Source organism: Zootoca vivipara, chromosome 2 (assembly GCF_965207765.1).
Source record: "Zootoca vivipara chromosome 2, rZooViv2.hap1.1, whole genome shotgun sequence".
Taxonomy (NCBI): domain Eukaryota; kingdom Metazoa; phylum Chordata; class Lepidosauria; order Squamata; family Lacertidae; genus Zootoca; species Zootoca vivipara.
In genome coordinates, this window is record NC_142584.1 from 80,812,235 (window position 1) to 80,835,348 (window position 23,114).

General features: G+C 42.9%; 1 protein-coding gene across 4 annotated transcripts in view; it reads left to right on the top strand.

The window, feature by feature from the left end:
* FLNB (filamin B) overlaps positions 1-23,114 on the top strand; it is a 90,471-nt gene that overhangs the window by 56,736 nt on the left and 10,621 nt on the right. The window contains exons 25-43 of one of the 4 annotated variants that reach the window (XM_035106401.3): positions 481-648; positions 2,449-2,541; positions 3,757-3,880; positions 4,576-4,732; positions 5,945-6,134; positions 7,476-7,723; positions 8,415-8,492; positions 9,087-9,189; positions 10,546-10,686; positions 12,663-12,791; positions 13,559-13,732; positions 14,583-14,741; positions 15,019-15,222; positions 15,700-15,852; positions 16,560-16,682; positions 19,760-20,026; positions 20,268-20,405; positions 20,498-20,613; positions 22,632-22,764. In XM_035106401.3, the coding sequence (XP_034962292.2) occupies positions 481-648; positions 2,449-2,541; positions 3,757-3,880; positions 4,576-4,732; positions 5,945-6,134; positions 7,476-7,723; positions 8,415-8,492; positions 9,087-9,189; positions 10,546-10,686; positions 12,663-12,791; positions 13,559-13,732; positions 14,583-14,741; positions 15,019-15,222; positions 15,700-15,852; positions 16,560-16,682; positions 19,760-20,026; positions 20,268-20,405; positions 20,498-20,613; positions 22,632-22,764 (2,898 nt within the window). The remainder of the gene's footprint in view (positions 1-480; positions 649-2,448; positions 2,542-3,756; positions 3,881-4,575; positions 4,733-5,944; positions 6,135-7,475; positions 7,724-8,414; positions 8,493-9,086; positions 9,190-10,545; positions 10,687-12,662; positions 12,792-13,558; positions 13,733-14,582; positions 14,742-15,018; positions 15,223-15,699; positions 15,853-16,559; positions 16,683-19,759; positions 20,027-20,267; positions 20,406-20,497; positions 20,614-22,631; positions 22,765-23,114) is intronic. The other 3 variants (XM_035106402.3, XM_035106404.3, XM_035106403.3) reach the window with 3 other exon arrangements.

Below are 23,114 nucleotides of genomic sequence, written 5' to 3' on the forward strand. Positions count from 1 at the left end.
CTGCTGCTCTTTGACCTCTACATAAGAATTTCTCACACTAACTGGCAGCAGCTTCCCAGGTTTTGAGTTTGGGGGTATCTCCCAGCCCTACCTGGATTGTCCGGAGATTGAGAATCTGGGATTTCCTGCATGTGAAGCTGATGCTCTGCCACTGAGCCACTGCTCTTCCCCAAATGTATCAAGATTTCGTGGTGGGTGCTACAACCAACTTTCAATGCCCCAAAACATATTTTTCTCACCTCATTAGAGCATCAAGTTCACATTGCACAGTCCCATTTCAATTAAAATTTAATCCTTGTCCATCTAAATAGCCAGTATAAATCTGATTTAAGTTGCCCGCTTTTATCAGGATAGTCATCAGTGGGGGACCAAGGGAGCAGTGAGAGAGGAGCTGGGCTCCTTAGGGGTGGCTATTGACACACATTTACATAAGTTGCCACATTCCCCTTTGTACTAAGCTAGCACTTGCTTCATTGGCAGGGAGTCCATTTAAGGTTCCTGTAAAAGATGTCATTGACCCCTACAAGGTGAAAGTCTCTGGACCAGGCCTGGGAACAGCAGTCCGTGCCGGAATTCCCCAGTCGTTTACTGTAGATACCAGTAAAGCTGGGGTAGCACCACTTGATGTTACAGTAACAGCGCCCAGAGGTAATGTGTTCCACTGCAATCACTTGATATTTCTTTTAAATGAGGTTTTACAGTTGTCATCACTTGGAAGCACTTGAGTGGTAACTGGTAGGAGTTGTTGAATTGGAAGTGCTAAGAAAAAGTAGCGTTGTGTACGGTTCTGAAGTGCAAAGTTTTGGGCACTGCTGATATAGCTATTACTCTGTAGTGCTTCAGAAAGTTGGGAGCTTCAGTAATCAAGGTGCTTCTTTATAACTCAGTTGGGAGTCTTCAAGGCAAGTCTAGTGTTTAAACAGACATGGGAGGACAGCAGTTTGAGTACAGTCGTACCTTGGAAGCTGAACGAAATCCATTCGGGAAGTCTGTTCAACTTCCAAAACATTCGAAAACCAAATTGCAGCTTCTGATTGGCTGCAGGAAGCTCCTGCAGCCAATCAGAAGCTGTAGAAGCCCCACTGAACGTTTGGGTTCCAAAAGAACGTTCGCAAACCGGAACAATCACTTCTGGGTTTGCGGTGTTCAGGAGCCAAAATGTATAAGTTCCAGGGCGTTCGACAACCAAGGTACGACTGTACTTGAAACTTGGAGTGGAGCATATCTGGGCATTGAACGAACTTCTTGCGCTAAGACAATATGCTTTTCAACCAGTCAAATCTTGCATAGAAAGCGGCAGACAGGAGTATTAATATTTGTTTTCATGATGTATTGATTTGCATTTTTGTTCTGTTGTGAGCTGTTATGAGAATATAAATTTAATTAATAAAAACAAATGGTACATGCTGATCCAAATATATTAATGTTGGGTTTGTTTGTTTTTTTAAAAAAAAATCAAGGTAGCTTAGGTAAAAATAGTACTGTATATTCTTAGGGTGGTGAAAAATGGCCTAGGATCATGTGACAGCTGATCGGGGTGGGGGGCTGCGTTTTGAAACACTTCTTGCCTACCTTGAAGGGCCACTTACAACATGTTAAAGATACACTACCGCTTACTCTTTATTTGTGAATGTACTAGAAAATGTTAAGGTGGTTATCTCTTTGGCAGCAAGTTCATTGAGCTCCCCTTGGTCCTATCCACTCCTGTGAGACGTAAGTGTCTGGCTGCCTTGTCTGTGAAGTGCCCTGATCCTTGATAAGAGCATGTAGAAAGATTGAGGGAGGAAAGGGGACAGAGGTAAAGGCCTGAGGAAAGCTCTGCTAGGGGGTGTCAAGGAAAGGAGGGTTGGAAGAAGGAACAGCCTGGTGGGGTGAGGGCTAGTGGAAGAAACCCAAAGCAATTCTGATGTTACTAGATGCTAAGCACTCTTGCTTGTCAACTATCTAACATTGCCAGATATAGAATGTGAATGCATTGAACGTCTGATGAATGAAACCCTTCCCCGCCCCATAAATTGTAGTTGGGTCTCCTCTCTTACCTCATTCTTCCAGTTACTGAAGACCTAACAGACTTTTATTTAACGTGGTAGACATTGTTCTGAGTACTGCAGACTTATCCAAGAATACTTGAGTATGTAAAATACCTCTTGGAGCAAGTACGTTTCAGCTGTTAGCAGATCTAATTCAGCTTCATCTTAAGAAGTCTTTCTTCGCTGAAGTTGTGAAAGCAACTCAGCCCAAGGGCCAGGGGAGGCAATGGCATTTGGAATTAAATTGCATGTACACCGCACACCGTGAACCTATGCTGAATGGGATGCACTTTGTCTAACGTAGCCATTGCATGAATAACCACCTTTTGTGTAATTGGTTTTAAGGCAAACATGTCTCAAGAGACAACTGACAGAGCTCTGATTTTGTATTACTAAGTTAATAGCTTTTTAATTCTAGCTGATGAGCCGGATACCCAGTCATGGCGCAGTCCGCTGAAAGCAATTTCAGAGTTCTTTAAAGGTGACCCACAGGGTGAACCTAATGAGACAGGTTTGAACTTTTACTAACTAATTACCTGCGCCTCCAGCAAATCCTCTAAACTGTATAAAGTGCTGCTGTGAATGAGCTTAATTGAACCTCTGTGCTTAACTGCTGCTGTACGATTAATTCTCCACTGAGTTATCCTTTTTACTAAACAATTCCTTGTTTGATTTATATGGAAACTTACTTTGGTCCTTGATCTAAATTGTAGCTGCAGGCAGTTGTAATCATGTTTGCAACTAATCTTGTGAAATAGCTGCATGTGCAAATCCACATATCTTGATTTCCTGGGAAATAGGTCCTTGGAGCTCTTCTTACCTTGAACTAGCCGATCATAGCACTTGTTTGACAGCACCAAATTTTGTTGACTGCACTCAACTTCTCAATGTCATACTGAGGGGTAGAGCCTAAAGAAGGCAGGGAATTTTTTTCCATTCTGCGCCAGTTTTCATATGTTTATTCATATGTCATTTCAATCCCATTTCTACATCTGCATTTTTTATATTAAAAAAGCATGGACATTTGTATTCAAATACATATTGTCATTTAAATGCATATTTTATCAGTTTCTCAACCTTTTAAATGCTAAAATATGCAATTTAATTTTTTACACATTTCGCTGTTTTTGAGAAGTGTATTGCAAAATTTGGAGAGCTGTTCTGATCTTTGTATTAATCTGGGAGGTGCAAATTGATTTGGTTTGCTCATCGATGCAGACCAAATAAATCTCTCCTCCTTTCCTGGGTTATAACGAAAGTTACTAACTATTCCAGACTAACACGCAGTACTGAATTGGATATTGAGCCCAATCAGTAGTAGTGTTTAAATAAATAAAAAAGTCTTCCTTTTTCTGGAAGCTTATATTTAAATGTGCCCGATAACTGACCTAACCAGCTGTATAATTTTTGAACAATAAATCGTTCCAACCCGTATTTGATGGGGGTTTCTTAGCTTACAGCTACATTGGAGTTGAGCCAGGCAAGGAACTGCTAGTGATTTCACCTCTCTCTAATTGATGAGGTCACAGACTGGGAATGATAGGAATAAATTGGCTTATCTGAACAGACCACAAAGCAGATGTCTCTGTAGATTTCCTGCAAAGCTTTATATCAGCATTGCGTGCGTGTGTCGATGCTCAAAGCGGCAAAAATTGCTCGTGTGTCATTGAGACCTTTGATGAGAAGGTGGCCAAAGGAATTGAAATGTGGTCTTTTTATTACTTAGGCTTGGCAGAACCTGTAAATATAGTTGACAATGGCGATGGCACCCATACAGTAGCCTACACACCTACGAAAGAAGGTCCCTACACAGTTGCAGTAAAATATGCAGATGAAGAGATTCCTCGCAGGTAAGAGTGGGGTGCAGGAAACAGAGCTTACTGTGCAAACTGCAGTTCTGTTGGCTGTCCTCCAAATTTGAGGTGGGTTGCATTGTTATTCATGAGCTTAGTCTTTGCACTTAGTTTTGGTAAAGAGGCTTTAAAGAAATGCTTCTACAGCAAGGACTTGATTCCTCCTGATGGTTGTCAGAGAGGGGGAAGAGGCTACAAAGTGCTGTGCAGTTCCTTGAATCTAGCAAACATTCTGTAATTAGACCAGTGTTTTCTTCTGCCAAGGGCCAGCTTGTTTATTTATGTGCTGCTATTATTGCTTGAATGCCAAAATAGGCTTCCGAGAAGATTTACAAAGCACAAAAACCAGTTACACAAGCATTAAAATGCAAGTGCCCGTTGCTGAAAGGCACAACGAAACAACGCAGCAATTAAAAATGGGGGTCAAAAGATCTCTAGGGAAGGCCTGTGTAAACAGTTGTCTGTCCCACTATCTTCCCCAAATGTCTAGTAGGTTTGTACATATAGTAATGAGTGGTTCCCTAACTCCTACATCAAAAAGATTCAGTGACTAATTCAGTGTCTGGCTTCGGTGGTTATCCTGCACCTTTGTTTAACCTGCAGAAGTACTTTCTTCATGCCGGTGAGGCATCTACTTACATAAACATTCATGATCTTCAGTGCTGAAATATGTTGCTCTGTTCTTTCAACAGCCCATTCAAAGTTAAGGTGCTTCCAACGTACGATGCCAGTAAAGTGACGGCGAGTGGGCCAGGGCTAAGCTCCCATGGGGTTCCTGCCAGCATGCCCACTGAGTTTGCTGTTGATGCTAGAGATGCAGGCCAAGGACTTCTCTCAGTGCATGTGACCGTAAGATACGACTTCTTCCTACTATTGACCATTTAACACAGGAGCTGAATCTTCACACGCTGAACTCAAAGACCTCTGGTGTTTTGAGTAGGAGAACTAGAATGTTTCCTTCTGTTGCACTGCTGAGCTTCAGTGGGGGCTCAACAGGGCAGACCTCCATTCAGCAGTGCCCTTAAAGCCTTCCTTTAAAAGTATAAGTTGGCAAATTTCGCTTGCTTTATATATCACCCAAATTTAGCAAGGCTACTGTGTGCCGACTGTTTCTAGGCAAAGCTTGTGGCTCCTAATAGATAGAGGATGCCCTGGACATAGTACAGTGCTTTTTGATGTGAACTATTCCTAGCCCTTTCAGATCCCCATAAACTAGGCCAGTCTGGAGTTTTCACCATGAATGAACATAGACAAGGTTTTGTGGAAGGGCCAGTGCATACTTCAGAGGTAATCATAGCTGTTCTGGGCTCTGTTTCAAGGCAGCTTTGTCGTGAGTATTTGCAAAGACAAACCTTGGTTTCGAGGGATACTAGTTAACCCCCACAGCCCATTAAAGCTGTTAAAGCAAACAAGTATGCATTAAACCAGAATAATGCATGGTGCCCCACTCTCCTGCCTAATAAGCAGTGCTATGAAAAATAATGGAAGAGTCGAGCTTGCATTTTACCAAAAGGACCTTTGACTTGCAGCTATTGGTCAAAAACTGCACAGATACAACGCCTAAAAGCTGTCTGGTGGCATTATGATATGCAACAGTCTTGCATTAGACTCCTGTTTCAGTATAAACCGAGACCATTCTTAATCAAGAAGAAACAGGTTAACAAAAATGACTGCTTCCAGTGTAACATGGAAAGTGTTTGCATTACCCACAGAAGCAAGCCAATTGCACATCGCTCATCCAAAGCCTGTGGTATTTCTTGCAGGATCCAGGCAACGTGGATATTTACTGCCAAGTCTTGTCCTTGGGGTTTTTTCTTGTCACAAGATTGGCTTTTACAGGCAGCAACAAATCATATTCGTTCGAACTTCCATGTCAACCTCAAACTGCCCTTTGATAGCTTAAATACCAGGTCCCCCTTCAAAATAAAAAACAGCATGTTATAGAAACTGTCAAGTTCAGGGTAGATGTAAACCTGAACGTCTGCTGGTTTTAGAGCTTGCGCTCTGCGTCTTTGTGATTGAGGCTTTCTTGCTGATTGTGGCTTTGCTTCTGGCATTCAGGACCAAGAAGGCAAACCAAAGAGGGTTGACGTCCAAGACAACCAAGATGGCACTTATGCAGTGACTTACCTCCCTGACAAGACTGGTCGCTACTCAGTTGGCATTAAATATGGTGGGGACGATATCCCCCTTTCTCCATACCGAATCCGTGTGTCGCCAGCAGGAGATGCTAGCAAGTGTCAGGCAACAGGTAAATTAATTTTGTTTTCTCACTGTAAGCAAGTGTTTTATAAGAGTACTGGAGCCAGGCAAGCTATGCAAACAACTCTCCTAAAAGCCTTTGTACAGATATATTGAAGTGAAATGGGATATCTGCCCTATATGATCAGTACAAATACTTAAAACAGTAACTTTTAAAATCTGCATTTGTGCCAAGATAGCATTTTGATGTACAGCCTTTAAACAAAATGCCTTGCACTAGGTCTGACTTTTGGTTCATCTAGCTTAGTTTTGCCTTACACTGACTGGCAGTGGTTTCATGTAAAGGGCCTTCTCAGCCCCACCTGGAGATGCCAGGGATTGAACCTGAGCCCTTCTGCATGCAAAGCAGATGCTCTACCACTGAGCTGCACCCCTCCCACATGCACAGTTATTCCCCTTGGTGATTGCAGCTTGATGCAAGAATATGTTGAACCCAAAAATCTGCTGCAGAAGTAGCTCAAAGTGGAGCCTGTGGCCAGATGCCAACCATGTGCCCCCAATAGGCATCTTTCAAGCACAAAGAATATGGAAGTGGTGGTAAGCATGCCAGTCTCTTAGGAAAGCATCCATTACAGGCTGAAGCAAAGCTCTAATGCAAGAGCCTAGGGTTGACTGCAGGGAAAGACCATGTTTGCACCAAAGGAGTGACTGCACTGTTGCCTTGATCCACAGCGGTCCATTTCTGGTAGGGTGTATGTTGTGACATCTTCTGGCTGTTTTAACGGCATTAAAGGGGCACAGAGGGCTTCAAGGGAAAGAGCAGCTGTCTCTGCTGCAATAACCACCTCCTTTCTCCCCCCCCCCCCACCTTACAACCAGCAACCTGTTGTTTGAAAGCTGATACAAGGATAATGCTTTCTGCATGAATACAGCTTTGTGTTGCTCATGTGGATCGCAAATTGTGCAGGGATTTTTTAAAGTTAAGCCAAACTACTTTAGTGTTCACAAACGTACATACCTCTCCTTATCAAAGTATGCTGTGGTACCCTGATAAAAATTCTCATCTGTAAAACATTGCTGTTTTGTGTGAAAAATGCTTTCGATGTGTTACGAGTGCTAGATAAAAGGAGAAATGGATCTGGAGGTGCAAATGAATCTCTTCCCCACTTCATCCACCTCCGCATGCACCCAGGGGACCTTGTGCTACACCTGGGGTGGTTTGCAAAGGTTTCATGACGAAAGCCTGGTTTAGGCTTGCTGGTCTGCAGAAGTTGGGATTAACTTGCTGTGTGTTTCATAATGCAGGTGTCCAAAAGGAAACCGCAAAGGATTTTCTTGGCAGAAGATACGAGAAACTGCTCTGATGCTCACCATACCATTTATCTCCTAGGTCCTGGCATTGCAGACACAGTGAAGTCAGGAGAGGAAGTTGGCTTTGTAGTAGATGCTAAATCTGCAGGCAAGGGCAAAGTGACATGCACTGTTCTGACACCAGAGGGTACAGAAGTCGAAGCAGAGGTCATTGAAAACGAGGATGGAACATACGACATCTATTATACAGCTGCTAAACCAGGAACCTATGTAATTCATGTCCGCTTCGGTGGAGTGGACATTCCAAACAGCCCCTTCACTGTCATGGTAAGGTGTCTGGCTTTTGGTTTAGAAACCCTTTGTGTGAACTTAAGAGTAGACTGATAAGTAGTGAGCACGTTAGCTTTAATGAGTCACATGAAGTTTGACACACAGTCGTTTGCAGCCTGTTAGTGCAATCCTTAGCAAGAGTAATGAGAAGAAAGTTCTGTTGAGTTCAGTAGGACAAACTCACAGGTAAGTGGCGCTAGGATTGCAGCCTAAATTAGCATTGGAGTGAGCTGAACGTTTTGCCTATGTGGGTCTTGTGGACAAAGTATTGTTTTTTTCGGCTATGAGAAGTACTGCTTCACAAAACCTAGTGTCAAATGCCATTCTTCCATTCAGATCTGCTGTTGTACCACTTTCCTCCTTGTTCAAGGCTCTTCGCCGTTGTGATCCCAGCTAGTTGGGAACTGTGAGCAAGAAGTCAGCCCAACGCAGAGTGCGTGCGCAAGAATGGAGTTCCGTCACAAAGGGCTTTGGGGCACATTCTTGTTTCATGCGGAAGAGGGGAAAGGTGGCTAGCTTGGAAGTGTCACACAACCCTTGAATTCTGGTGTAGCTGCTTTCACCTTTCCCACACTGTGTGTGCCACAGAACCCTATGCATATGTACCTCTTAAGTTGTGATGTTTTTTATAAGCTCTATGAATGAAGAGGGTTTTTAAAACTATACCTTGCCTTTTGCCACTAACTAGGCTACAGATGCAGATGAAGTTGCAGTGTTGTCTCAGGAGCCACTAAATGCAGCATGTCCCCCTGGATTCCATCCCTGGGTACCTAGTGTTTTGTTTTTTTACACTGTCTTCCATGTTCCATTCAAGAATTGACATCCTGCCTCTTGGGTCTGCTTAAGCTTGCTTTCTTGTCATATCTTACTGGTGATCAGAAAGCTACTTTGGGGCAACTTGGATTTGATTCAGAACCTTCCTTCATATACATATATATATATATTTAACAACTCTTAACATCACAATCATTTTAAACGTTGCATCTATGGTACTTTGTCCTTAGGGAGCTATTTCCTTCTTGACTTCAGATGGTGAACGGCTTCTTCCTAGAGTGTTGTCACTGACCATGTTGTTCTGGCTTTGTTTTGGTTTCTCTTCTGCTTACAAAAAACCCACAACTTTCTTCCAGACCATAGCTAGCTTCAGTGTTCCTTCGGGCGGAGCTATCCTTACATCTTTTACTCTTCCATTTTGTATGTTTTTAAAACTCTCTTCTGAATGTGTTTCACATTAAACAGTGAATGGGAGCAAAGCTTTGTTGGGTGGTCAACAGTCCGCTGTTGAGTGGTGTCTTCATTCTGGATGCAACTGTTTTGTGCTAGAACTCCTAAAATGACAATAACTTTCCCTCCACAATAGGTCACGGAAGAAGCTTATGTTCCTGATGGTGACATGAATGGTCTTGGGTTTAAGCCCTTTGATATGGTCATTCCTTTCGCAGTAAGAAAAGGAGAAATAACTGGTAAACAAGCTTTCAGCACACAGTTGATGACTCTCTTTAAAGCAGTGGTGAGGACCCTGTGGACCCCCAGATGTTGGGCTCTTAACTCCCACAGTCCCTGACTGCTGGTTGGGGCTGATGTGGGTTAGAGGCAATATCTGGAGAGCCACAGAGTCACCATCCCTTAGTTAATGTCAAGGAAAACGCCTTGCCCCCACCTGTCTTTTGGGTGCCCCTTGCATGGCCCAGTAGTTTAGCTTTGTAATACATTGTAATAGAAGCATAGATTTCATCCTGCAAGATAATCTTTCAGAAAGATTGCGCTATTGTTTGGCCTTAGCAGAGCTGGGAGGAGATAAAAACGAAGCTCTCCTAGAGTAGCCACGATTGTCCTGTCCTTGTGCCCCACTGCGCAAGTCTATTTAATCTGCTCTTAAGCATCACCCAGAGCAACAGCTCTTTATTGGGGCCTTCAGTTATTATTATTATTATTTATTGAATTTCTATATTGCCCTTCATCCGAGGATCATGGAGCAGTTCACAATATAAAAACACAAAAATACATACCATAACAATTATCATTATTGTTATTTATTGAATCTGTATACCACCCTTCATCCATAGACCTCAGGGCTGTTCACAACAAAAACAAGAAAAAGCCTTGCACAAAATGCTAAAACCAAAGCGCCTGAAAATAATACCCCACCCCTACACTGTTGAAAAGGCCATAGATTGTTTAATTAGCCAAAGGTCTGGTTGAAGAGGAACATTTTTGCCTGGTGCCTAAAGGTGTTACAATGAAGGTGCCAGGCGAACCTCCCTGGGGAGAGCATTCCATAAGTGAGAAGCCACTGCAGAAAAGGCCTGTTCTCATGTTGCCGCCCTCCAGATCTCTTATGGAGGAGACACACAGAGGAGGGCCTTCGATCATGATTGCAAGGCCTGGGTAGCTTCATATGGGGAAAGGTATTGCAGTCCTGAGCTTGAAACAGTCTGTGCTTTGGCAGGCCATGGCAAACTCTAGAGAGAGTTGTAGATGCCACCAGACCTTGATGGCTTTATGGATTTTGCCTGTCTAAGCCCAACCTTCAAGGACACGACTTATGTTAAAAAATATTAGTGCGTTACACTCTGGTCGTTATCAGAAGAATAAATGGATCTCCAAGCCTTAATGCAGGAGAATTTTTGGAAGTGTTGTCAAAGAAATGTAGGGAAACCTTTGCACCTTTATATAACCTCCTCCTCCTCTCCTGTTTATATGAGTGAAAGGGAGGGCCCCAATACCATGTGGATTTGAGTGTGAAAACACCAAAACATATGGATTTGCTTTTTGAAGTATTGTGCAGTTTGAGTTCAATTTGAGCCTTGCGTTTTCAGGGGAAGTTCACATGCCCTCGGGGAAGACTGCACCAGCAGATATTGTTGATAACAAGGATGGCACTGTGACAGTCAGCTATGCCCCTGTTGAGGTTGGATTGCATGAAATGCATATCAAATACATGGGCAGTCATATTCCAGGTGAGTGCCAGCTGATCTCAAATCAGCGCTACGTTATGTTATAAGAACTCAGCTGTTGTTGTTGATTTGCAGGGTGAGGGCTGCCTTTATTCACACTTTATTTTCTTCAATGGTGGACACTTCAATCCTATGAGTTGTCTTGGTCTAGGGTTGTATTGCATGTCTCGTACGGTGATGGCGGCGGGTAGCTGAGTGAAGGCAGGAGGAATTCTTAGTGGGTTTACAGCCTGTGCCAGACTTAAAACAGATTTGGCTTTTGTGGACAGAGTTTTGTGGCCTTACTTTTGCAGTTAGCTTGGAACTTATAATTAACTTATTTTAGTGAGGAGGTACTACAACTAGAATTGAGAAAAAGTTTTGAAATGCATGTGTAAAATATTAGGTCTCCTTTGCTTAAACTATAATCTGTGGAAAGGATCAAGCTATAAAGAGCTCGGCCCAATTTCCTAGTGAAGTACTTACGTTACCAGTTTTGACTGCCTGCGCCACTTTTGCTGGCTGTCTCGCATGCATCATCTTCATTGAGAAGTTGTAAAAATGAAATCTGAATACAATCCATCTGGCCTCCCCCACTCCCCCGCCTCCTCTCTTAAGCCAACACTATTAGCTAGCTTAAGGTTTACTACTTGGCAAGAATTTTCAATTAATTTTATCTGGAAAAATGGACAAATCCCTAGTAGGTCAGCTTTTGCATACACATTCTCCTGGGTTACTGGTATTGATACAACCAATAATTCTGCATAGATATTTTTCCTCTTTGGCACACTAGTGCTTCGAGGGTCACACTCGGTGCCTTTTTGCACCTGTAGTGCCAGGGCCCAAATAATTTTTATTACATCCCTTAGAGTTTTCTGACTAGGCAGCTTTCGAAATAAATAAAACAAAAAGAGGTGGACATCCTGTTCCATACTACCTGTGTGTACAGCTCCTTATCTACTCATGGAAGCGGCATTGCAGGTTTCTGCCCATGTCAAAAGGAGCTTTTTGTTCCTTGAACTGGGGCACATCCATACAAACTGGAGCCGGCTCATAGCTTTTGGGGACTGGGACACATTCAGCTTTGAAGCCTGTGACACAGCTAGAAATAGAAGTGCCAGTTAAGTCCCAGCCACAAAAACAGACTCTGCACAAATCTGGACTTTTTTATTATATAAAAAATAGCATTGGCTTTTTTAAATGTGCTCTGTAATGACTGGCTTAGTAACCACCTGGCAAACTCAAACTTCACTGGCAGCAACCAGTTGATAAATTTGTAAGGAATAGGATCCTTTACGTGGGCATCACCGAGGACCTGGTGTTTGCTTGCCGGTAGAAAGCAATTGCACCAGATGGTTGGAGTCCCTGCTGTGTGGATGTATAAGTTGGGAGGTGTAAGGCAAAGTCCTGTGGGAGACTTTGATGGAGGGTTGGGTGCTGCATATGTTCATTATTTGCAGTAGTAGGCTTTCTGGAGTGCTCTAGTGAATAAATGTGAAACCTAAATGGAAACTAGTGAAACACTGAAATCAGAGGAAGATAAAGTTACTGGAACTGAGCAGCATGCTTGAAAACTTTCCTAAATGCTCATGATTGACAGTGGAGCTTGCATTTAGTTTCTTGCAAGGCTCTCCAGCATCAGAGGCATATGAATGGCTGGACAACTGCAGCACAAGAGAGTGATTGCCCCCATGTCTTCCTGCTTATGGGTTTCCTATATAAGCATCTGGTTATCCACTGTGGCAAATGGATGCTGGAGTAGATAGATCTTGGTCTTATATAGTAGGGGTCTTAATACGTAGCATTCTCTGTCATACGGAAGGGAATATAGGGAGGAACTGAAAATAAACTCTGTGTGTGCAAGCTTAAGACGTATTAAATTGCTGAGTAAACACACAAATTTATATTCGTTCTCTTTAGAAAGATTAACAAAAAGATGCTAACATAATTTAAATATCCTACTTCAAGTGTGTTTATGCATAGTTTTTCAACCTTTGCAGAGAGCCCTCTACAGTTCTATGTGAACTATCCCAACAGTGGACATGTAACTGCTTATGGACCTGGCCTTGTCTATGGTGTAGCAAACAAGCCAGCAACCTTTACAATAGTCACAGAAGATGCTGGTGAGGGTAAGTAGTCTATTCCGCAGTCTCTAAAGAATTTACTTGACATGAATCCTGTTTGATTTTTTGATGGAATGTTTAACTTCCATGTAAGCATGCCCCAAAATTTAAATTCCGAGGCAGATGCTATAATCAGACTTCATAGAGGGTGAATAGAAATAATTCATGTTCTTCATTTCCCCAGTAACTTTAGGGATCCTAACCAGTGCATGGTTCAACATAGCATCACTAACAGATTGTACTTCTGAAGCATTTTGCAGATTACATGATGTGTTACAACTGTCCCATCTAACATTATGGTGACCCTATTGATGGGTTAGGCTGAGAGCTACCCAAAGCCACAAAGTGAGCTTTATGGATGAGCTTGGATGTGTACCTGCAAGTCCAAATACGATTCTGGACACTGAACCCTCCTTTAGGAGAAACGTAGATGTTTCTGTATAGAGCCCATAGAGTTGGGGCCCAGCGTCTTACTGCCCTTGTAGTCCAACCCCTTGTTTGCAGCAGGAAATCCAGAGCTTATTACAGTCAGTTTGACACAGATTTAATTCCCTTAATTCAAAGTTGCTTGCTTTCACTCCCAATAAAACATTTTTGAAGATCACTTGCATATGACAAATGAGATCTTCAGAGGGCTAGCCATGATGCTCAATCCAAGCATCTGAAACTGCAACTTGGTTCTTAATTGAAGTTCACTGATTTTTATTTCGGACCATGTCTTGAAAAATGTAAGTTTGAGAATTATTGTGGCACTTTTTTCTCCAATGTGACAGGTGGTTTGGACCTAGCAATTGAAGGTCCCTCCAAGGCAGAGATCAGTTGTATTGATAACAAAGATGGCACTTGCACCGTGACTTACTTGCCAACTCTTCCAGGAAACTACAGTATATTAGTCAAATACAATGACAAACACATCCCAGGAAGCCCATTCACTGCCAAAATCACAGGTACGAGGAGCACTTGAAACAGCTACGATAGGCCTAAAAGCTTTGTGTTTGCAATCCATTGCATTTAGTATAAATTTACATAAAGAAAAGACTTGCCTTGAACACCATACTCTGTGTAGGCTGCAAACGGACAACTGACAACTTGTTTTTAACCATGCTGTGTGATGAAGACATGTTGTGTTTAGCTGGCTTTTGCCCAGTAATTTAGGATGAATTGCAAAACCAAAAGGTATCTTCCCTGCAATAACTTCTGAGCTGCCAAGTGTTGTCCAGTTATTGTCCACTAGAGTCCTGGTTTCATGGAGCATAAATTTGCATTTGTAAGCAGCATACATGTCTTCTGATTCTCATCGATGCTTACTTTGTAAATTTAAGTGGAAAGGCATTTGGGTGGTTTGCCCAGAATGTTACAGGTAAAGGTAAAGGGACCCCTGACCATTAGGTCCAATCGTGACCGACTCTGGGGTTGCGGCGCTCATCTCGCATTATTGGCCGGGGGAGCCGGTGTACAGCTTCCAGGTCATGTGGCCAGCATGACAAAGCCGCTTCTGGCGAACCAGAGCAGCACACGGAAACGCCATTTACCTCCCCGCCGCAGCAGTACACCTATTTATCTACTTGGACTTTGACGTGCTTTCGAACTGCTAGGTTGGCAGGAGCTGGGACCGAGCAACGGGAGCTCATCCCGTTGCGGGGATTCGAACCGCTGACCTGATCGGCAAGCCCTAGGCTCTGTGGTTTAACCCACAGCGCCACCCATGTCCCTCGCCCAGAATGTTAAGATCCAGTAATGTTAATATCTAGTAGTGTTTTAATCCAAAACCCTAATGGGAAATTTTCCTTCTTAAAGATGACAATAGGAAGCAATCTCAAGTTAAACTGGGCTCTGCTGCTGACTTCCTGTTAGACATTAACGAGACTGATCTTAGCCTCTTGACAGCCAGTATTAAAGCCCCATCTGGCCGAGATGAACCTTGTCTTCTGAAAAGGCTACCCAATAACCACATTGGTAAGTCTTAATCATCTTCTAGGGAGGCTGATGTATTGGTTGTGTGGTGCTGGCAAGGGTGGTCTTGGGGAAGCTTGTGAGCCTGGGCCACAATTGGAAACAAATAATACTTTTGATTTGTGACTAGAGTGGGATTTTGATGCCACAAATAATATTTAATGCCAGCTATCTTCCAGTTCTGTATTGTGATTTGACAGTGTGGGAGGAGGGGGGAACGACACGAAAAGATAAAGTGCCAAGTTACTAATTTGTCATGCCGCTAACCTCCGTCTGGCAGGTATCTCATTCATTCCACGGGAGGTGGGAGAGCACCTGGTCAGTATTATGAAGAACGGGAGCCACGTCCCCAACAGTCCGGTGTCCATTATGGTGGTCCAGTCCGAGATTGGTGATGCGAGCAGAGCAAGGGTTTCTGGACGTGGCTTGGTTGAAGGACGCACGTTTGAAATGTGTGACTTCATTGTAGATACAAGAGATGCAGGTCAGTACTGGAATTCCTGGGCTGCCAGAGAGTATCTAAGGGATGCCTGTGGGCTGTGATGTGGTTGATCTACTGAGTATCTAAGGGATGCCTGTGGGCTGTGATGTGGTTGATCAACCTGTGATGTGGTTGATCTACTGTTGCTGTTCTGAGACGCCGTTGTCCAATCATCACAGCAACTGAGCAGAGCAAAATTGCCTCTGACTTGTAAATGGCGGTTGCCATGATGTAGAACAGCTTTGGAAGCTCTGTCAATCTGCTAATTCATATAGGTTAAAACTCACAGCTCTATACCACAAGTAGCATATCAAGCAAAACCTCATATGTGACCATGAGCTGAAACGTCTGGCTCACTTGTAATGGTTAATATACAATGACTGCAATCCGTAAAGCCCTTCGACTCCATAAAGATTTAGGCAGTGCTCGTTGGAGCTCTTCACAACTGCTTGCACTCATCTCGGCTGCTTTCTTTTCTAGGTTATGGTGGGATATCGCTGGCAGTTGAAGGACCTAGCAAAGTAGATATCCAGACAGAAGATCTAGAGGATGGAACTTGCAGAGTTTCCTACTTTCCAACTGTACCTGGTGTCTACATAGTATCTACTAAATTTGCTGATGAGCACATCCCAGGTAAGAGAAAAGAAGCCGTCATAGGAGAGCCATTGGTCGTCCACTTCCCCACCAGCGCTGACCTCTTGTAATAAGTGCAGAGTCTATAGGACACTAGCTAGGCTTCCCACCAGGGCCTTCATGTTGTGAAAGTGCCTGAAGAAGCTTGATTGCTAAATTTTGGAAGGCAGGATAATAAACTTCTTGCACACCTTGAATATGCTTTTGTTTGAGGGGTTGTCTCCTGCTGCAGTGTAACACTTACCTCTTTGTTACTCAAACTAGAATATTAGTTTGGTACAGGTGACTCTCAACGTACGTGGGGGTTGCGTTCTAGGGTGTAGCTCGCAAAGCCAAAATCACGTATAGTCAAAATACTTTGGGGTCATTGGTGGTTGGGATTGCCAAAGCCTCCCCCCCTCCGGACACCTGCCCCGCCTTTAATTTATTTAAAATTCACGAAGCATGTAAAGCTGAATGTGTGTAAATAGCAAGTTGACCTATGTAGGAAGATGGGGCTTCCTTGATGGTCATCGCTGGTAAGTCTCATGCTTAATGTCCTTAGTTAACAATGCAGTGGTCCAGCCTTCCTCAGTGGGAAAGAATTCTAAGATGCTAGTGGAAATAACTATTAGTAGACGATATGCTACTTTATTGCCTGTGAAAGTCTTTACGCTTCCTGTACTGATAGATGGAACTCAATGTTGTTTTGTCTCTACTAACTACAGGGAGCCCGTTTACCGTGAAAATAAGTGGTGAAGGAAGGGTGAAGGAAAGCATTACACGTACCCGGCGGGCTCCTTCTGTGGCCACGGTTGGAAGCTTGTGTGATCTTAACTTAAAAATTCCAGGTAAGTTAGTTCTACTAATACATCTGCTACAGTATTTTGGAAACCACAAACCAATAAGTCATTGAATCTTCTGGGCAGTCTTTGCAATCAGATTTAAAAACTGAATGTTATCCAAATACTTCTAGAGATCAGGGAAGGCATTCTTATTTAGATCGGGGCTTTGCATGGTAGGGCTCACACTCATTTCTTCCTAGCCCCATGAAGCAGCCTTGGCATTTAATTGTTGCTTTCCAGCACATCACACACTGGCTCAGTTCTAATAACAAGTGACCTGGTTCACATGTAATGCTAAGCCAAATGTGGACTTAAAGCTATTCAAAATGATATCATTATTTTTGCCTCGTAGACCTTCCTCCTGCTGCCAATCTACCTGAGTCTAAGCCGCAATTTGACTTAGCACACGGCTGAACCCAGATTTGTTTTATTAACCAAGGTTTATTCCTGGTTTTACAGTTTATGGTTTGTCTAGAGCAGGCATATGCAGCATTGGCTCTCCAGATGTTTTGGAACTACAACTCCAATGATCCCCGACGACTGGCCCTGTTAGCTAGGGGTCATGGGAGTTGTAGTTCCAAAACATCTGGAGAGCCAAGGTTGCCTATGCCTGGTCTAGAGGAAACAAACCATGAGCTTGAGTTTGGGCTACATGTTAAGCCAAACCATGGCTTAACTCACTGTAGCACAGCAATAATATGCCCAAAATTTCTGTTCTGGGAATTCATGCATTCATGCTATGTGTGAAGTACAGGTGTTAGAATGATCACAGAAGTTTGTACTTCAGCTGTATTTTTGGAAGGGTAGGAGCACAGTTGCTACTATAGAGATCTGTATCATGTGGATCTAACTGGGGAAGACACATAAAACAATTGACTGGTTAAGGAATAAATATTCTTTAAATGCTATCTTGCTCATAGAATTCACTAATATACAGAATATATTCAGCATGCCCCTTCAGTTTAATACATGTTCTGACGTCTGTTTCTGTCTATTTCTCCACTGCTCTAATCAATCTTGGTCTTCCTGTCTTCTGTTCCTTTCTTTCCCTCTATTGCCTTCTCATAGTTACATGGTTCCAAATGGCTATATGTCTGGAGAGATTGTCCTGTGTTTCACACCAGTTCATTCCCACTTTCCTGTGTGTTGAGCAGAAGGAAAACTGCCAGACTCAATTGAGAGAATCTCGGTGTCCTAGTTTCATAAAAAACCCAGCCAACATCAGACAACAAAGTTTCCAATCATTCCTTCTATGGGATCTACAGATGTATTACATACCTGGCTCCTTAGGGGTAGTGAGTACGTTGTAGTACTGAGGTTGTCCTATAACCACATTACATACTTCAATAAAATCTGCTTTAAGGTGCAATGCATGGCAAGTAAGCAGCAAAAGTATTTGTTACGAAGACCTGTAACAAACCCTCAGTCAGTATTGGAGCCTGTGACCCTCCATATATTGTTGAATTCCAATTCCTATCAGTCCTCAGAATGGGTGATGTTCACTGCAATAAATCCAATTATGTTCCCAAATAAAATTTGTTTCTTCGTTCCTCCCTCCTTTCCTTTCCTTTCCTTTCCTTTCCTTTCCTTTCCTTTCCTTTCCTTTCCTTTCCTTTCCTTGAACTTCAAAGGATCTAAGCACAACCCATCCTGGCCATATTTGTCTGTAACTTGGTAGATTTGATCTGCTGTGTTGTGGGGGGGGGGAGTCTCTTGTGCCTGCAAATTCAATCCTCTTCTGTCAACAGGAAAAGGTCATTTTTTACTTCCCAGTAGTTATTGGGATGGGGGATGAAGTGGACTTAAGTTGGGTGATTCAGCTCTTGATTCATTTGTCAAGTGCTTCAGAAAGAGGCAGACTGCTTTCTGAATTGTGCACCTGCACATTCAAAAAAGGGGGGAGTGGGCTCAAATTTAACTGTTACCCCACACTTGAATGCATGTGACTAAGTGTGAGTGCAGTTGAGGCTCTATCCCAATTCCATATTTTGCAGGAAAAGGGAGCCGCTTAATATGCTTAACTCTTTTGAAATATTCTCTTTTAATTTCATTTGAGAGATTCTATAGCTTCAAAAATGGGTGGTGGGGGCTCAAAGATTTCTCATTACCAGCTGCAGGCTCTCTTAACTCTGCTTTCTGCAGTCAATGGAGACACCGTGACTTGCTTGTCAAGGGTGGTGGGTGACAAAATAATTGGATTTGTGGACATTCTTGGTTTTTGAGGTGAACTGATAGGTGTGTGTGCTCGTCCCTAATATATATCTGACACTTTGAATGCACAGGTGAATGCTTGGTATGCACTCACTTGATTGTCAGTTATGTTTTGCTGGTTGCAGTTCTGGGAAGTTGAGTTCCATCAGGTTCCCAGCAAATGTCTGCCAGATAAGTGTTTTGGTGTACAGTGGAACCTCGGTTTATGAACACTTCGGTTTATGAATTTTCGGTTTACGACCCATCTGGAACGGATTAATTCACTTTCCATTACTTTCAGTGGGAAAGTTCGCTTCAGTTTATGAACACTTCAGTTTATGAACAGACTTCCGGAACCAATTACACCCATGCTTCGGGTTAAGTACGCTTCAGGTTGAGTACTCTGCCGACCCGTCTGGAACGGATTAATCCACTTTCCATTATTTTCAATGGGAAAGTTCGTTTCAGTTTATGAACGCTTCAGTTTAAGTACTCCGCGGACCGTCTGGAACAGATTAATTCACTTTCCATTACTTTCAATGGGAAAGTTCGCTTCAGTTTATGAACAGACCTCTGGAACCAATTGTGTTCATAAACCGAGGTACCACTGTATGACGAATGTGCACTCAAGGGCCACTTTGCATGTAACATTTGAGGGCAGCTCAAACATCTGAAAGCAGCTGACTTTGGAACTTCCAGTAGATCCCAAGAACCTCAGTTGTATAGTCAACTGAACTTGGTGACTGGGTTTCCTATGAGGAAGGTTTCAAAACAACTGAAATACTGGGGAATTCTGCCCTCGTGCACTGGGCATTGTGTGACAGAGTAAGATGTTTAGAAACCAAATCTACCTGCTTCCCCATTAATGGTCAGCTCCTTTCTTTCTTTTAAAGAAATCGACATTGGTGACATGTCAGCTCGGGTCACTAGCCCATCTGGGAGAATGACAGACGCAGAAATAGTAGAGCATGATAAAAACACGTACTGTGTCCGCTTTGTACCGCAAGAAATGGGGGTCCACAATGTGGATGTGAAATACAGAGGACAGCATGTGCCAGGCAGTCCGTTCCAGTTTACTGTTGGGCCGCTTGGTGAAGGAGGGGCCAATAAGGTCAGAGCTGGCGGTCCAGGACTTGAAAGAGCAGAGGCAGGCATCCCAGGTAAGACCTTCACTAAATTTCATCTGAATAGATTGGCATGGGTCTAAGGGCCTTGCAGTGAGAGGGGACGATAGCTGTAACCTTGGAACAGGGTGCTTACACCTTGTAGCACTAGAACACATTTCTAGAAGCCTGGTGACCCTGCACTACCACTTTGTGTTGCAGAGCCCCATATCACAAAGGGATTGGAGGGTCATTTGCCTGCTTCTAATTCCTGGGTGCTTGTTGTTGTTGTTAACAGCTGAGTTCAGCATCTGGACAAGGGAAGCTGGAGCTGGAGGTCTTTCCATTGCAGTAGAAGGACCAAGTAAGGCGGAAATTGCTTTTGAAGACCATAAAGACGGGTCGTGTGGTGTATCGTACACTGCCCAAGAGCCTGGTATGGATATCTTAAGTATTAGCAAGTTGAAATGAAGCAAAACACCACAAAAACAATTCCTCCTTGCTTACCAAAGTTCTTATTTCTTCCAGGTAACTACGAAGTGTCCATCAAATTCAACGATGAGCATATTCCGGAAAGCCCTTACCTGGTTCCTGTGATTGCTCCTTCCGATGATGCTCGTAGGCTCACTGTTATGAGCCTTCAGGTGAGACATAAGGAAGCATCTCCCATAGCCTACCACAAGCTGATACCATCCTTGTGCTCAAGCTCCTTAAAATTATTACTTGCTCACTAGCTACACTTCTTCAGAGGAAATCCCTTGGCAAGCATGTAGGCCTTCCACGTTAGGAAACAGCATCTGAAAAGGGGCGACTCTTTCCTAGTGCTATTCAGCTAAGGAACAACCATGGCCTCCATTCTCCCTGCACAGTGGCACTAAGCAGTCCTATAAACCTTGCTGTTAACTTTCTCACAAGGTTTGTCTATGTATGACAGCGTTCAGCAATGAAGCAATACTAAGAGGGGTAAGTTGGCTTGCATGATTGCATGCTGACAAGGCAGTTAGGCTAACATGCAACATTTCTGCTTGGCATATGCTCCCAGAATGCACATGGTTGAACAAATGAGGCTCTGGGGTGAGCACAGAGCAGTAATTCACACATGTGCAGATGTTGCAAAACCACAAGCTTGTACTTTAAATGATTCTTAAACAGCAGCCAAAGTCTGAGTGGATTCCAGACTTCTAGCGGCTTGAGTTTGTACACAATCCTGACTTTTGTGCGGTGTGCAGCAAGCAACATTTTTAAGTGACTGTCTTTAATCTAAAATAAGAAGCCTGGAAGTCTCAGATTGAGCGTCATCCAGCCCATCATGTGCAGATTTGCTGCAGCTTGAGGCAGCAGTATTAGTTAAATTGCACTGCTTTTCAGAACTATGGTTTTATAGACTGACATTTGGTGTAACTTTCTAGCCAGAGCTGAACTTAGAACAAGGAGTTACAAGGATGATAATTAGCTGCTGTGGTACTGATGTTTTTCTTGTGTTTCATTTAAAGACTCTTGACAGAATGTGTGGTGTCAGCTGACTTAAACCCTGAAGAGGGAAATAAAACTGATATTTTTTTGGGGGGGGAGGAGTAATCTTTTTACAAAAGATGTCTTTTGGCACTTTATAAAAAACTTCCTTGGTGTATTTTAGCTGGCTGTTTTGTCAGTTTCAGTTTATTTCTCTCTTGAGGATAAAACTGTTAAGTGGAAATTAAGGTAAGCTCTGCACTGAAAGCAAAAGCACAGCATTCCAGCAACCCTCCCCTGATGGAACTTCAGTTTTCCAGTGCCTGGGGGCGGGAATCACACATTCATAACACCAGGAGACTGTGGTTTTTTGTATGTGTGGTGGCCACTGCTGGGGAGCAGGTGTGCATTGGTATATGCTTTTGGTTCCACCTTTGCTGGCGTGTTAACAGAAATCTCCAAAATTTTATTTGTTGGCATGGGGTGAAACATGCTTTGCTTAAGCAGAAAGCCCCAGGCTTAATTCTAGATGCAATATGGGAATTTGCTTTTGGCAGCATGTTAATGAGTTAGCCACACAATTAGGAAGAGAGATTTCAAGGGATTTTGGGAGTATAGCAAAGCAAGTTCAGACAAGCATTTTGTTTTAAAGCTGATGCATTTGATGATTTTGGGGCTGGCATCCTACATTTGTAGCAAAATGATGACCTTGCATACTTATAGTCAGACCAGAAAAAAGTGCGTGGGTAGACAAACTTAACCAAGCCCACACTTTGGGAATGTATTTTACTGCCGTTCAGGAATATAATTAGCTCACTAAGACAAGATCACATCACTTGGTGGTATCTGGAACCCTCGGAACTAAGAAGTTAAAAATAAAAAATATTCCTAGTTTTAAGACATGAGAATACAGTACTCAATTGGGAAAAGCATAACATAGCAGGGTTAGGGGTGCTTATGTCCTTGTCAGACATATTTTTGTAAATAGTGAGACTGATAATGTTTTTCCACAACCATAACTTCTGTAATGCAATAACTTTACATTTGCAAATGCGATACAGGGCTACCATGTGTCAAATATTGGTTCTGTGTTAGACAAAATAGGCAAAGCTGCTGCTAAATTTTGGAGGCATAAAGGACTGAACTGTTACATATTCCTTGCAAGCCAAATGTCAATATGTATGTGAGGATCTTACTATTGCGTTGTTAGGAGTCTGGGTTGAAGGTTAACCAGCCAGCATCCTTCGCTATAAGGCTTAACGGGGCAAAGGGCAAGATTGACGCTAAAGTGCATAGCCCAATTGGAGCTGTAGAAGAATGCCATGTTTCTGAATTGGAGCAAGGTAAGGGTGTGTCGTAAACTCGGTACTCAAAAACTGCTTTAAATATGTAAACAGTCAAAATGGTTGTAATAATTAAACAGGAGGTGGCAATTTCAGTTCATGCCAGTATAGAAACAGCATAGAATTACAGTATTGTACAAAGGACTTTGTTCCACAAAGGAATTTTGTATTACTTCCTTGGCGGTAAAAGGAAAAAAGGAACTCCCCTGTACTGAACAAAATACTTCCGCATAACCCATTTTAAGGCTAATTGGCATGTGCATTTTACCACAACCCCAGTTGTTCGTTTGTGCAGAGAGGAAGTCCTCCTGTGAACAGAGGTGTGCATGAGGTTGCATGTGCTTAATATC